The sequence below is a fragment of the Silene latifolia genome, chromosome 1 (assembly GCF_048544455.1).
Source record: "Silene latifolia isolate original U9 population chromosome 1, ASM4854445v1, whole genome shotgun sequence".
NCBI lineage: Eukaryota > Viridiplantae > Streptophyta > Magnoliopsida > Caryophyllales > Caryophyllaceae > Silene > Silene latifolia.
The window spans coordinates 1,948,097-1,962,424 of NC_133526.1; the positions used below are offsets into that span (position 1 = coordinate 1,948,097).

Below are 14,328 nucleotides of genomic sequence, written 5' to 3' on the forward strand. Positions count from 1 at the left end.
AGCATATCAATTGAAGCGCCAAAAGATGGCAGGGAGGAAAGGCTCAATAGTTGGCCCCCGAACAGCTAAGGCTATCCGAGACGCCGGGTGAGTCTGGTGACGACCGCCCGTCTCCCTATGCCTGACGCTGCCCTCCATCAGAGGCAGCAGCGTCTACGGTGACCGGCTCAAAAGAAGGCCCGACATTCTCAGCCTCCTTTTCGGCCTCCTTTGCCTCACAAGCCGCCTTAGCCAACGCTATCTGAGCCGCCTTCGCCGCCTCCTCCTTCTCGGCGAACTGGCACTGTTTTCAGCCCCTCGCCATCTCATCAAGGAGCTGGTCATACTTATCCCACGGGAAGCCATCGGGGACGAGCCCGCCTCCACGAGCTTTCGATTGCCTCCTTAGCCGCCTCCTCGGCCTGGTCCCTAATTGAACGCACATTTTAGGGGAGGAGATCATCTTGAAGCATGTCAATATCCTTCTCCTTTTGAGCAAGGATAGCCTGTGTGTCCCCGAGCACCTCCGCCGCTCCGAATGATCCTCCCACTCATCCCTCTTGGCAACCACAACGTCGTAGGTTTCCTTATACCTATCCCGCTCCGCCATCATCTTGGCCGTGGCACCATCAGCCTCCTCAACTTTGGCCCTCTCGGCCTTCAGCAGCTTCTCAACCTCCTCCACACGCTTCTCGGCAGCACCGAGATCGCGCTTAGCCTTCCCGGCTTCCCCTTTCGCAGCAGAGATATCAAGCTTGAGCTTTGCAATCAGTGGCCCAGATTGGGCCGCGGCTTTTTCCTGCTCCATGATGAGGGAGGCGGCTAGACGGCTCCATCTCCCCAACTTTTTGTATATTCTCTCACCCTCCGCCACGAGTTCGGAAGGAGTAGCCTTCTGGGGTGTGGAGTCAACGGTGACATTCCTGTCACCCGCCTTCTCAGTCGCCTCCTCAGGCTGCTTCCCTGCTTGACGTTCAGTAAGAACGCCGGCTGCCGATGATGGATCTACAAAAAATTTACAGAGAGCATCCATGTCACCATGCATCGATACATCGGAAAGTCTGTCATCAGGAACGCCCAACGAACCGGCTAAATCCGAACCACAAGTTAGATCCGTACCAGTTCGGACCCTCTTATTTTGAGGGCTGGCGGAGGCAGGTTCCTCCCCGGCAACGGTGGAGGCAGGCGGTGGATCTTTCCTCTTCTTCGGAGAGTGGACCTTCGCAACCGCCGCCTCCTCCTCAGTAACGTTGATCACCTCCACATGATCAACCTGGACCACCGGGGTCGAAGAAGGAGCTGGCGTTGATACCGCCGCCGATTTGGGCGCTGCCTTCTTCGATCTCTTCGGCACGCCTCCAAGAACCCGTGTCTTGGCCGTCTCCCGATCTAACCCCCTCGTCTGTTTCTCCATGATTTCGTTGGGGGCTAGCCTGCGATCTTTCGAATCAGCCGTAGGATGCCGAAAAACAACCTTCCCGTCTTTATCAAGCCCTAGCCTCTTCAAGTCCTTCTCAGACAGATCCCGCCCAAACCGATCTGCAAGAAATCAAACAAGGGTTACATAAAGGAAGGGAAACAAGGCTCTGAAAAAGGAACATAACAAGCAAAGGTGGGCCTCACACCGACCCCACTCACCCCAGCTGAGGGCCGGTATGAGGCCGACGCGGCATAGCAGCTCATCCTGAAGAATAATCTGAGTCGGGGGCATCCATCCCTCCTCAGCATCAAATAGCCGCATTGCCCGCTCCTCATCCGAGGTAAGAGAGACAAACGAAGCGTCCATCTTAACCTTGCTACCCTGGGAGACGTGTCTCTCATACTCTTCCCGGGTCTCACACCGTAAGTAAACGGGGCTCTGGAAAGACCGAGGCAATGGGTAGTCCTCCGGCACTCGGACATACACCCATCGCCCTTGCCAGTCCTTGCAAGAGGTAAGCTTGTTCACGGTGACATAGCCTGGCTCCGTCTGTACGCTGTACCACCCCACTTTGCCAGATTTTGATGGCCGAAGACTATGGAGGCGACGAAACAAGTTAACTGATGGGACCTCCCCCCTAAAGAGACAGATCCATACAAAGCTGACTATCGTCCTCATGGCCAACGGATGCAATTGGGCCACGGCAACGTTCATAGCTTTGATGATGGCCATGACATGTTCATTCAGAGGAAACCGGAGCCCATACTCCAGATGCCTAATATGCACGCCGATATGACCCGGGGGAGGACAGCAGACCGCCTGGCCCTCCTTAGGGATAACAATTTCATACCCCTCACCGAAGAAGAAATGATCTCCGAAAAGAGTCTCTCCGGAGCTGCTCGCGAATTTATTTGTAAATGCACGGTCGAGGCCAGTCGTGCAAGCCTCACCATGATCCGAGATAGCCGTCCTTCCACCATCAACGGGAGCCCTCTTATCACCATCATCATTAACAACATCAGCATCATCCTCATCCTCCAACCCCTCCGCGAGGGGCAAATCAGCTACGGGAGAGGGAGACCTAGGGCCCCAGTGTCTTAACGGGACGGCCTCTAGCATCCCCTCCTCGTCTAGACGCGGCGAGGAACCCCCCGGCGCAGGTATACTAGGTCCAGCATCAGCAGAAGACATGTTCACAACAAATTACCAACGAAATAAAAGAAAATTTGTTTGATTACCTTGAAGAAATACACTCGCCGGATCGAAGACCGAAGATTTGAAGAATAGAAAGCCCTTGAAAGTTTAGAAAGATGAAGATTTTGGGAGAAAATTTTCGAAAATTTGAGGAAATGAAAGTAATGGCCAAAATCACGGAATAAACTGCCCTATTTATAGGGAAAAGCCCATGAAGAAGGACCAATCAGGGGCACAAACCCATGAAGCGTCAACCAATCGCCAAAGCGGTACACGTGTCGGACATGCAACCACGGAATGTCAATCGTTGCAACAGTTAAATGTCAATCAATACTACAGTGACCAAGCGTATTCAACACGCCCTTTCACATCTATACACCTGTTCATCTCCCTCAGAAAATTACTAAGTACCCGCTCTCCGCCGGCCACACGATCGACCAAGCCAAGAAGCACCGGCCGGGGGCAATCAAAAACAACCGGCACTCTCAGCCCTGGCCTCGGCCGGCACCATCATTCTCTCCCACATCGGATACCCTTTACGCATCCATGTGGAGGGGGGATATGGTAGGCCTACGAATGATCAAGCCGATGCATCAGAAGAAGCCGACGCAGAAAATTTTTGCAAAATAAATTGCGCAGAATATACGCTCAACATACATCGGAGCCCATACCACGGCATAGGCTACGCTGGGGGCAAATTGATGGGGCATATTCTGCACCGCTGACCAAGTCAACATATTGAGCAAGGTCAAGGGTATCCACAAAGATAGTCAACGACTCGGACAAATGCCTAGCCGATGGAGCCCATCGGCCCGTCACCGAGTCTCGGATGGTAACCGCCAGCCGGACACATATCCGCGTACTCATGTCCAAGACCCTCGGCGAGCCTGCCACAGGTCCATCGGCCGAGGGTACAACGGTCTTTCCACCTGATAGCCACTTGGCCACTACGTGACAAAAGGTGAATGCCTATAAATACTCCTCAACCTTCATTGAGGAAGGGATCCACAAAATTGACCTAATAACCACTATTCATCTGGTAATATCTTCCTTATCTCTCTACAATACACTCTTAGCCAAGCAGAACATCTTACCTCTCTAAGTTTACTGACTTGAGCGTCGGAGTGAGTACGCTCGGCCAAAGCCGAGCCCTCAGTTTGTTCATCGTTTCAGGAGACCGCAGGAAGGACTCTAGCAAGGACATCATTCTACTAGCTACGAGTGGTATCAAACATCTGCTCTGGATTTACGACCGGAACACTCATTATCGGTCCATTTATACCTGAACATGATCTGATCAAAAACCTTAAGTATGTAACCTCTATATACTACCTAAATTTTCAATTTTTGTCATACTATGCCTCTTATATAGTTAAATTAGGTTTTTGAATTATATGGTCAATCATTAAGGATTTGAATTGTTAAAAAAATATATTGGATAAAGTATGAGTTATTGGCTATGAACTGGCTTTAAATCTAGACAAATGATCAGCTAAGTAATGAGATTGAGTTTGGATCATGCAAAACTGATCCACCCCAATTTATTATCATCCATTTATCCCTAACTCTCTCATATACGGAGTACTTGTTACAAGATCCATAAATCCATTATGTTAGTTAACTTTACATAATGAATGTGAGAAGATGATATTAGTTCAATACCAGCTAATCGCATCATTTCGGTGCCACCCAAAACGCTCTATCGTCGTATCATAACTAAAAACCCGATATACACTATAAGCAAGGCCATCATAGGAGTGTTCCATCCAAAACTAGATGGACTATAAGCAAGGCCCAGAAGCTCTAGTAGCAATAAAGTCCACCTCTCTTATACTTCGCCAAGAACCAAGTTTATAATCAATCATATTTAGTCCGTTTTAAGTTTAGGCCGATATTAATTTTGTCATCATAAACAAAAAATTTGCGTTTAAGAGCATGTACAATAGAGAGAATTACCCCTCCTCTTAGCACTCTCTTTCATCTAAGAGGAGGTCCTCCTTATTGTGGAACCTCTATAAAACATCCTTTTAGCAAGAGTATGATCACTACTTCCTCTAAAATTAGAAGAAATGGTTTCTTGGCCCTTGTACCAACTACCCAATCATATTTTTCCATTTTTAATATTTACATTTTATTGTTTCCTTTTAATATAAGTTAAAATATAATTAAAATGAAAGAGGATGAATGAGAGGATCCTCTCTATTGTAGACAAAAATTATAAGAAGAGGATGAACATAGTGAAAATGAATGTGGGTCATAGAGAAAATGACGTGTCAAAAAATGAGAGGGTAAGAGAAAAAATAAGAGGATGATAATGTACTCTCTATTGTACATGCTCTAACATAATAGTCTTCTTGTGTATGCCGTTGACTGGAGGGCTTGGTACTTAGTTGGTAGTAGTAGTTTGTCAACCCTTGAGCTAACCATGTGCTACATGTGCAGTTGGTATTTTTCCAGCAATTTGACAAAACGGACAAACGTATTTCGTATGAATGATTAATTTGTTCATGTGATCTAGGCCGCTTTTACAGAATTATGACCAGTAATTTTTAACTCTGTGACCTGATTGACCTGAATTCGACATAAGTCTTTGATTTATGATTAAAACAAGGACTTAATTGTTCGATTTGTTGGGTTAAAGATAAGTTTAGTTAAATGTGAATATAAACCCTTAATACTCCCTCATATTCTAAATAACTCTCCCTATTTCCTTTTCCGTCTATTCACAATACTCTCCTTATTTCCTTATTTGGCAAATTTTTATACTTATTTTAATCACCCCACCCCACAACAATACCCCACAATACTTATACTTTATCTTATTTTAATCACCTTACTCCACAACAATACCTATTTTATTCTCCTTACTCCACAATAACACTTATTTTAATCGCACAATATCTTCCCTCTCTTCAATCTCATACCCCACTACAATACTTTACCATATAATACTCCCCTCCTTTAATTCCCGTGCCCTTCATGAAAGGGGAGGATTATTAAGAATAGGAGGGAGTATTTATTTATGAAATGTAAAATAATGACTAAAAATTAATTACAATACTTTTAATTACTAACATGATTATAAGAACCACTTGATATAATTGATACGAGAATGATATATACAACCCTTAGGGCTGTATTTAAGGTCCCAAAAAGGAAAAAAAAAAGCTTAAAACAAGTATTAATTACAACAATTTACGCATAATTTTGTCATAAATACCTTAATAAATATAATAAAAAATTTAATATTAAATTAAATTATTATATTATTTTTTTAACTCTATCCTTAACTTTATATCCTTGTTAATTTATACTCCTTCCTCCATATCAATCCAAAGGTAACATTGACCAAAATGACACTATTTATGGTCGTAGGAATCTTCGATATTATTTATGTGAGATCTTGTTTGATTTATCGTCATGAATGTTACAAGAATATCAATTTTTTATAATTTTTAATAATGTGTAACTAAAAATATTTACGTTGCAAAACGTGTTTCGGCAAGTGTGAAAAATCAATATTACCTTTGGATTGGTATGGAGAGAGTATATCTCTAATTCATATCTATTATCCATTATAAAGATTAACATTTTAACCAATCTATATATGACTCAAGTACTCAATCCGACCTGTTTGACAAGTCTACCAACTAGCAGTTGATCTAAGTATGGAGTATATAAGATGAATATTACACGAATGTTTATTGAAACTTTTTCTGTCGACAGCCGTTAACCAGCAAAGCCGCGGGTTTCTTTCTATTTTCTTTCCACCTTCCCAAATTTCTCATAATTTCCTCATCATTTCTTCTTTTTAATTTAATACTCCTTATAATTCAATTCATTACCACCAATTTTAATTTCTTGGTTTTTTTCTTCAACAAAAATCAATTCATACTGGTATTTTGAAGGGGGATCATCCATTTATTTCTCGTAAGTTCTGCGATTCTTAAATTATTTATTTGTATTTTTTTTCAATTTTTTTTGTCTAATGTTGCATGATAGTTTCTTATTTCTCGTATATTTCTTGCTTGTGTAATTATAATTTGAGGGTAAACAATGTGTTAATCTGATACGGTCTCTCAGAAGAGTTACTCGATAACAAAAACCTAAGAAAATGGCATTATATGAGACGGTGTTACATGTTAGACTTGCCCATTAGCCATTAGAAATGATGAATATATAAAGCGATTTAGTGTCACATGTAAGATTGTCTCAAGACTCGCTTTCTAAGCTTTTCAGTAGAATTGTCAAAATGTCAACTTGTTACACTATTATGATCACAAAAAAAGACATACCCTTTTGTCTCGGTCATTTGTTTACGTTTTATTTTCATTGCTAGGAGTATTTTAATAAAAAGGTAAATAAACGATTGGAACAGAGTGGGTAGAATTTAGTCAGCTCGGATTGAGTAGGGTAGCGCTTCAACCATTATATTAGTGTTTGAGTGGTGGAGCGGGGGGTTAGCAGGGGCGGTTGTCCTCGCTGAAAATTTCGAAATTTTTAGTTAAAATTTTCGAATTTTTTCAAGGTCCTCTTATAATATTACCCTTCCGCCCCGCTGAAAATTTTCGCCCCGCCGACTTAAAATCCTGGCTCCGCCACTGAGTGTTTGAGTATTAGCAATGTACGGAGTATTAGAAGCTTAAAGCACAAATATGTAGAGGCAAGTGTAATAATCGAGACTTGAGTAGGCCGAGTTTAAGGTTAGACACCATTCATTTACTGAGCAAAGCAGTGGCGGAACTAGGGACCGACTGCCCTTGTTGTGTACCCTAATGGACTACTAGTTCGTCCCCACTAACTACAGAACCTGGTTCCGCATTGTCTGTACCAAAATTTGTGCACATAATAAGGAAATGAAATATGTAACTTGCTCTTAGATTTGCTGTGTTTGTGATAATTTCAGGAAGTTCTTGGAGGGCGCAATACAAAGAAATGAGATGAACAGAATAGTAATACGTCTTATTGTATTATTGTACAAATTTGATTGGAAAAAGCTGTTTGTTTTAGTAGCAATTACAACAACACTTGGTCTCATACTTCAAATCACGCTTCTTCCTTTTCCGCTTCTGATATGGCTTCATTCACCACTAGTTAGAGTTTCAACTGCGAGTAATTCTTTGCAACTGAGGTTGGGACATGGAGGAAATTGGCCATTACGTCAAATAGCGTTACCTATTCCATTGAATTCCTCAAGTGAACTTATACGGGGTGTGGAAACCGTCAAGGAAAGAACTAGGCCGTCTAGAAGGAGGAGGGGGAGGAGAAAGGGGAAGAAACGGGAAGATGATGAGTTAGTTGTGTCTCTCCCTCCTCCCGTTCCCCGAACTCCACCAACAGCATTGCAGGTTTATTTGGTTTTCTATGCTTTTGGTCTTTTCCTGTTAAAATGCTGGATTGATGTTTTCCTCACACTGCTTACATTTTACTCCTTCCTTCGGTGCAGAGACATGTCTGGTCCTTATCACCAAACGAGGCTCTCCTGTACGCCAGAAAGGAATTGAAGTATCCCCAAGTGTCTGCTGAGGATACTGATCTTTATGCCCCTATTTTTCGGAATGTTACTCTTTTCCAAAGGTATACCACTCGTTAGTTTACTGTACCGTCTAGAATTCCTTGCAACTTTTTTTCTAAGGGCTATCTGTATGTTAAATAGTTAAGCAAATATCTGTTCTTTTGGCTATGGGATTATAAACGAACTAAAATGACTCTTAAAACCATCTACTCCCTCCGTCCTTGTCAATTGTTGTCCTTTCGTTTTGGCACAAAGACCAAGAAAAGAGGAAAGGGCCAATAACTAAATGACAAGTGGGACAAGTTGAATGAGAATGATTAAATTACTCATCAAGTTCATTCTTAAAATAGAAAGGACAACAAATGACTGAGACACCCAAAAATGGAAAACGACAACAAATGACCGGGACAGAGGGAGTAATATTTTTTTACGAGGCAATAAATGGTTGTCTGCTCTTTGCATTTCCAATTTCTCAAATACTCTCATTCTTTACCATGGATGATTATGGAATAGAGCAAAATGGATTGTGATAATGTTAATGTTTGTCCATCATCGGCTAAGGGCCGATTGGGAATAGTCTCTTTGTTATTGCAAGGGAAAGGCTGCATATGTACGCCGCTACGCCCCCTTACCGAGCTTGTTTGTAACAGGAACCTCTTTTAGTGCACTGGGGTAATGGTCATGAACGGAAACCCGTCAAGATAGTAGTCAAGTAGTAAGAAAAATTTATAGGATTGATGTACTTATCGACATTTTTATGGTCTACAACAGGAGTTATGAGCTGATGGAACTTATACTTAAAGTGTACATATACCCAGACGGCCGATCACCAATATTCCATGAACCTCATCTTAGTGGAATATACGCATCTGAGGGCTGGTTCATGAAGTTAATGCATGAGAACAGGCAGTTTGTGACCAGAGACCCTGAAAAAGCTCATTTGTTTTATTTACCATACAGCGCACGCCAGCTTCAGCAAGCTCTTTATGTTGAGGGGTCTCATAATTTAGCCCCTCTTTCTCTTTTCCTGAGGGATTATGTCAACTCACTGGCTGCAAAATATCCGTTCTGGAACCGCACTCACGGTTTTGATCACTTTCTGGTGGCTTGCCATGACTGGGTATGTAGCTACTCCTGACTTTGCAAATGCATCATCATCAGATTGCCTGCTTAACTGTTTTGAGGATTTCAACTTCTGATCATCTTATTCATTTTTAGTTTTAACATTTATATTTCTCTCCGTTGCCAAGCACAATGGCTCAATAAAAGCCTCTATATGTTGTTAATATAGTGGTAAGGTTGCGTACGTCTGGCAGGAACCACTGTGGAGCTGTGTTACTGTCTCATGGCAGGACAATTTGAGGATTTAAGCTTTCGAGTGTGATTTTAGGATTAAGTTGCCATCTCACCTTATGAACTTAGAAGCTCGGCCGTATTCTAGCATGGGACAGTCTTTCCTAAGGAAAGACTGTAAAGGGAATCGAGATGACAGAAAACATGATCGTATACAGTTCATTTCATATTGCATTGGGATTCTTGGTTTTCTTTAATCTTGCCTCCTCTGTTGACATGAATAGTTTTTTGTTTATAGGGTCCATACACATTGAAGGAACACGAGGAGCTAATCACGAACACTATAAAAGCTCTATGTAATGCCGATCTATCTGAAGGAATATTCAAGTCTGGAAAAGATGTCTCTCTTCCGGAAACCACCATAAGAAGACCGAGAAAGCCACTTAGGAATATTGGGGGTGGAATAAGAGTATCTCAACGTTCCATTCTCGCTTTCTTTGCCGGTAACATGCACGGGAGAGTCCGGCCACTACTCCTAAAGCACTGGCATAACAAAGACGATCAAATGCGGATTTATGGACCCCTTCCTCGCACTGTATCGAGGCAAATGACATATGTTCAACACATGAAATCTAGCAAGTTTTGCATTTGCCCTATGGGGTTTGAAGTCAATAGCCCTAGGATTGTGGAGGCTATATATTACGAGTGTGTCCCTGTGATTATTGCCGACAATTTTGTCCCTCCGTTCAATGATGTCCTTGATTGGAGTGCGTTTTCTGTCATAGTGGCCGAGAAGGATATTCCCGAGCTCAAAAAGATTCTAGAGGCTATACCTCTCAGACGGTACCTTAAAATGCTCGCCAACCTGAAGATGTTGCAAAGACATTTTCTCTGGAATTTAAGACCTGTTAAATATGATGTATTCCACATGATTTTGCATTCGATTTGGCTTAGCAGACTTAACCAGATTCAAATTCCCGAGTAGCACGATTTGACAGTTCGCTCTATATTTTTCCTGCAAGGTCTTTACATTTAAGGCGGTCCGGAGAGGTAAATTATATAAACCAGACCTTGATCCCTTTTTTTATGTTAAATTCTTTAGCACAGTATATCTCAAATTTAAGGTCATGCTTGCAGGAAGACTGAACCAGCGACTAGCGAGCAGAATGTTCATCGTCAAATTCATTTTTGAAGAGCAAGCACGTAGAAGCCTGATGGGAAATCATGTCAAGGATGATGCTGTACAATAATACCATGTAAAGAAGAATACATAAAGGTGATTTATTTGCTTCATATACGAGTGAGACTGTCATTTAATCAGTTTGTGAAGTTTACCAGAGTTTAGGTATGTAACCTTTGTCAATATCATGTGTAGAAACAACAGAAAATCACATTCAAATACTTTACAGTTTACATACAGGAAGTTGGTTGTGGGGTGAGGGATATGAGAAAACGCCTTTTGTTCAGAAATTGTCAATGTTGTAAATCTTGATGTATATTACAGTCTTATAACTATAAATTACATACATTGTTTCGATTTTGAGTACTCGTCTAGTCGTGTTTTGCTGGATCCATCCTTTAATGCTTAGTAAGAAATCTGTTACAAATTGTTTCGATTTTGAATACACGTCTAGTCGTCTTCTAATCTGTGGAAAGTAGTAGCTGCTTGTGCAGGATTTATTTTCCGGTCTAAAGTAGACGACTTTCGAACCTAGGTCATTAGTACTTAGTTACTGAGTACTGACTACTCAATGACTTCACCAGTTAGGTTAGCTAACATCTGCAGCTATTCACTGTTGTAGGCGGAAAAAGAATCTCGTCGATAGGTAGGACTGTAGTTTTGCAGGTACCAGCCAAGATTGCAGGATGTATAATGTCTGTTTTACTGTGTATCAAACCATTTGGGTTTAGATTGAACAGATATTCTACCTCTGCAGCATTCGGCTTAGTTCAGTTCAGTTCTGAAACTCGGAAAGGAACACAAGGACGACAAAGTTCTCTTTCCGAACTTGAATATGAATGTATTTTCACAGAACCACATATTAGCTATTCTTTCCATATTTCTTTGGATCCTATTAATTTTTCGAACCTTTCCGAAAAAGAAAAATTAATTAATTAAAAGAATAAAGTATATCTAACAGTAGTAGTAAATTGATGCCAAGCTTGTACTCAAAGTTTTATTTCTCTAATTAAAGTAACAATCTTTTAATGGTGACTTTGATTTCTTTTTCTAATTTTTTGTTCTTTAGTCCTTGTTTTCTGCATATAATTCACTTTCTTCTTTTCTTAATCTGTCTCCCATCATTAATGCATTTGAAACAATTTATCTATATTATGTAAAATTGTTTCGAGAATTCCAGGGTTTTATTTCATAAGCTGCGACCAGTGGCGGAGCCAGGATTTCAACTTAGTTTTTTTTTTTTTTTTTTTTTTTTTTTTGTAATAATATAAGGTACACTAAAAAGATCGAAACGGTGTTTTATTTTGGAACATCAAAAACAGTCATAAATTCATTATGAAAAGTAAGCTAATGGTAATTAGGTAGGAAAAACATTCCTATATTTTGCATAATCCTTAATTATTCAAGAACAAAAGTAGCAAAATGCATGACTGAATAATGAAGTAAGTTCAAAGCAGAAGGTATGTACAACACTACAACAATAAGTGCTAATTGATTAATTAATTAATTAATTTATAAATTAAACTCCATGAAATTTTCAAGGTCTAAGAAAAGATCTGGCAAGTTAAAGAATATCGTATCATCAAAATCGTCATTACGAAGATGATCATAGCTATTATCATTAGCAGAAGATGATGAGGACGACAATGTCGTGGTAATTGTTGTTGTTGTAGTAGTAGTAGTAGTGGAGTCATTGGACAACTTGCTTGGCTCGCTGGGAAAATCCAACGCGGCTTTAAAAGCCGCGTCTTGGATATCCCTAGGAGCCAAGCTAGTTGGTTTAGGCAGTAGATGGGCTAATTCAGGGAAATTGAGAAATACATTGTGACCCTTTATGGCTAAAGCCGCAACGTCGTGGGCTCGAGCAGCCATTTCAGGCGTGGCGTATGTCCCTAGCCATATTCTCGACTTCTTCCTTGGTTCGCGAATCTCAGACACCCATTTACCCCAGGTTCTCATCCTCACACCCCTATACGTAGGCTGCTTCCCTTCAAAACCGCCTCCATTATTAACTATCTTGCATCTTTTCCGACTATCGTTGAGAGTTTTACCTTCTCTTGGCCTTTTAGTGAAGAATTTGGTAGTAGAGGAGGAAGAGGTTTGTTCCATATAATGGTTTGTATGGAGGAATACTATAGTACTACATGGAGTGAGTATATAAAGGAGGAAGGCTAAAAAAAGAGACAAAAATGAGGTGTAGGACTAATAAAGTGTGTATCTTAATATTGTCTTTTTCGGGTTAATAATTTAGGGGAATGATAACGTCAAAAAGAAAACACATTCTGCTCGTTATTATGTGAGATGATTACTCTAATAGCTCAACTTTTGTAAGATATCTTCATGGAATATATTTTCGAGTGATGTTATGATCACCTGTAAATTACCTATCACGTGCTGATTGATTTTATTTGTAAGTTGATTAATACGAGGAGTTATTGTCTTGAATTGTTTTTAAAATAATGTTAGAAAAATACTTGTAATCTATTTATATAATAATATAAAAATGCTAGATTGAGCATAATATTGTGACACGTGGCAGCGCTAAATCATTAGAACCATTTGTGTGATGTACAATTAAAAAGGCAAATGTGTTATATTAATATATGTATAATGTATAATTAAGAGAGGGATGTTAACTTAAATCTATATAAACAATAGCCGGGAAACTAAAACATCAACCATTTTTCTTATATAATAAATTCATACCATTTCTCCATTAAAAGTCCAATTAAACCCATTAGTTTTTTTTTTTTTTTTTTTTTTTGGTAACGAGGGAACCCGTAGCCACTACCTTCAGTGCGCACTGGGTAAACCCGCGGGTGTACGCGATAGCCTGCAAACCACGTATACCAGGTAAACCACCCGAGGGTGACAGACTCGAAGTCTATTAGGCATGGACTCAGGCCAAGAATGCTCCACAAGATTTTGCTCTTGGGGAGGCTTGAACCTGGGTCTCCTGAGAATTTCACCCATTAGTTTTTTCACAAGCAAAATTTACATTGCTAATAGAGGAGATGAAGAGTTGCTACTATTAGATTAGTCTTTCTTATCTGTTATAAAGACCCATGTTTTCACAAGCAAAATTTTAGTTTTGGATCTTCATCGATAAATATGGTACGTCTATTTTCCGCGAATCTCATATAGTTTATACTTTTTATTATTTCAATTTTCACCATTTTTTCTCAATCTTCAAAACAAATTCATTTCTAAATCAAACTCAATAATTGAGCTCTTGATTGGACTTTATTTTTTGTACAAAAAACTGTGAAGTTTTTCATTTGACTTATTAATTTGATTTTTTTAGTGATGAATTTAGGAGCAAGGTTAGCAAGATGCTATTAAGAAGATTATGATTTCATTTTGTAAAATGGTGGTTACTAATTACAAAGAAAACTTGGTTTTAATTGTAAATTAATTCTAATATTATTCATTGTAATTGGTATTTATATAGGTTAATTAATCAATTGAAAGGTAAGCATTATCCTCCTCCAAATAGCCTTTGTTTGTTCATTAGTTATACATGTTAACTAATCAATTAGCTCATTATAATTGATAAATATATTTGTACAAGCCACGTGGATTTCCACGGGTTTCAAAACTAGTTATTTGTGATATATCTATGTGTTCCGGGTGTAATTCCAGAGCAGATATTTGTTACCACTCGTAGCTTGTAGAACGATGTCTTTGCTTGAATCCTCCTTGCGGTCTCCTGAAACGATGAACAAACTGAGGGCTCGGCTTTGGCCG

General features: G+C 40.2%; 2 protein-coding genes across 2 annotated transcripts; one reads left to right on the plus strand and one right to left on the minus strand.

Annotated features, from left to right (window-relative positions):
- The first annotated feature begins 6,296 nt into the window (after window positions 1-6,296).
- Window positions 6,297-10,935, plus strand: LOC141592271 (putative glycosyltransferase At3g07620). Its single transcript, XM_074412871.1, has 6 exons — window positions 6,297-6,523; window positions 7,500-7,941; window positions 8,040-8,170; window positions 8,880-9,228; window positions 9,700-10,451; window positions 10,539-10,935. Exons 2-5 carry the CDS (start codon window positions 7,534-7,536, stop codon window positions 10,384-10,386), a joined length of 1,575 nt encoding a protein of 524 aa, XP_074268972.1. The 5' UTR covers window positions 6,297-6,523; window positions 7,500-7,533; the 3' UTR covers window positions 10,387-10,451; window positions 10,539-10,935.
- Window positions 10,936-12,011: 1,076 nt separating this feature from the next.
- Window positions 12,012-12,701, minus strand: LOC141643260 (ethylene-responsive transcription factor ERF037). The gene has a single exon (XM_074452368.1). It carries the CDS (start codon window positions 12,688-12,690, stop codon window positions 12,094-12,096), a length of 597 nt encoding a protein of 198 aa, XP_074308469.1. The 5' UTR covers window positions 12,691-12,701; the 3' UTR covers window positions 12,012-12,093.
- Window positions 12,702-14,328: the final 1,627 nt, after the last annotated feature.

What these genes read in the sequence shown, in the direction of transcription:
- LOC141592271 (XM_074412871.1), top strand. Translation starts at nt 7,534, where the DNA reads ATGAACAGAATAGTAATACGTCTTATTGTATTATTGTACAAATTTGAT. An exon ending in CTCCACCAACAGCATTGCAG is followed by an intron (nt 7,942 to 8,039) that starts GTTTATTTGGTT and finishes CCTTCGGTGCAG; the next exon opens with AGACATGTCTGGTCCTTATC. An exon ending in AATGTTACTCTTTTCCAAAG is followed by an intron (nt 8,171 to 8,879) that starts GTATACCACTCG and finishes GGTCTACAACAG; the next exon opens with GAGTTATGAGCTGATGGAAC.
- LOC141643260 (XM_074452368.1), bottom strand. Translation starts at nt 12,690, where the DNA reads ATGGAACAAACCTCTTCCTCCTCTACTACCAAATTCTTCACTAAAAGG.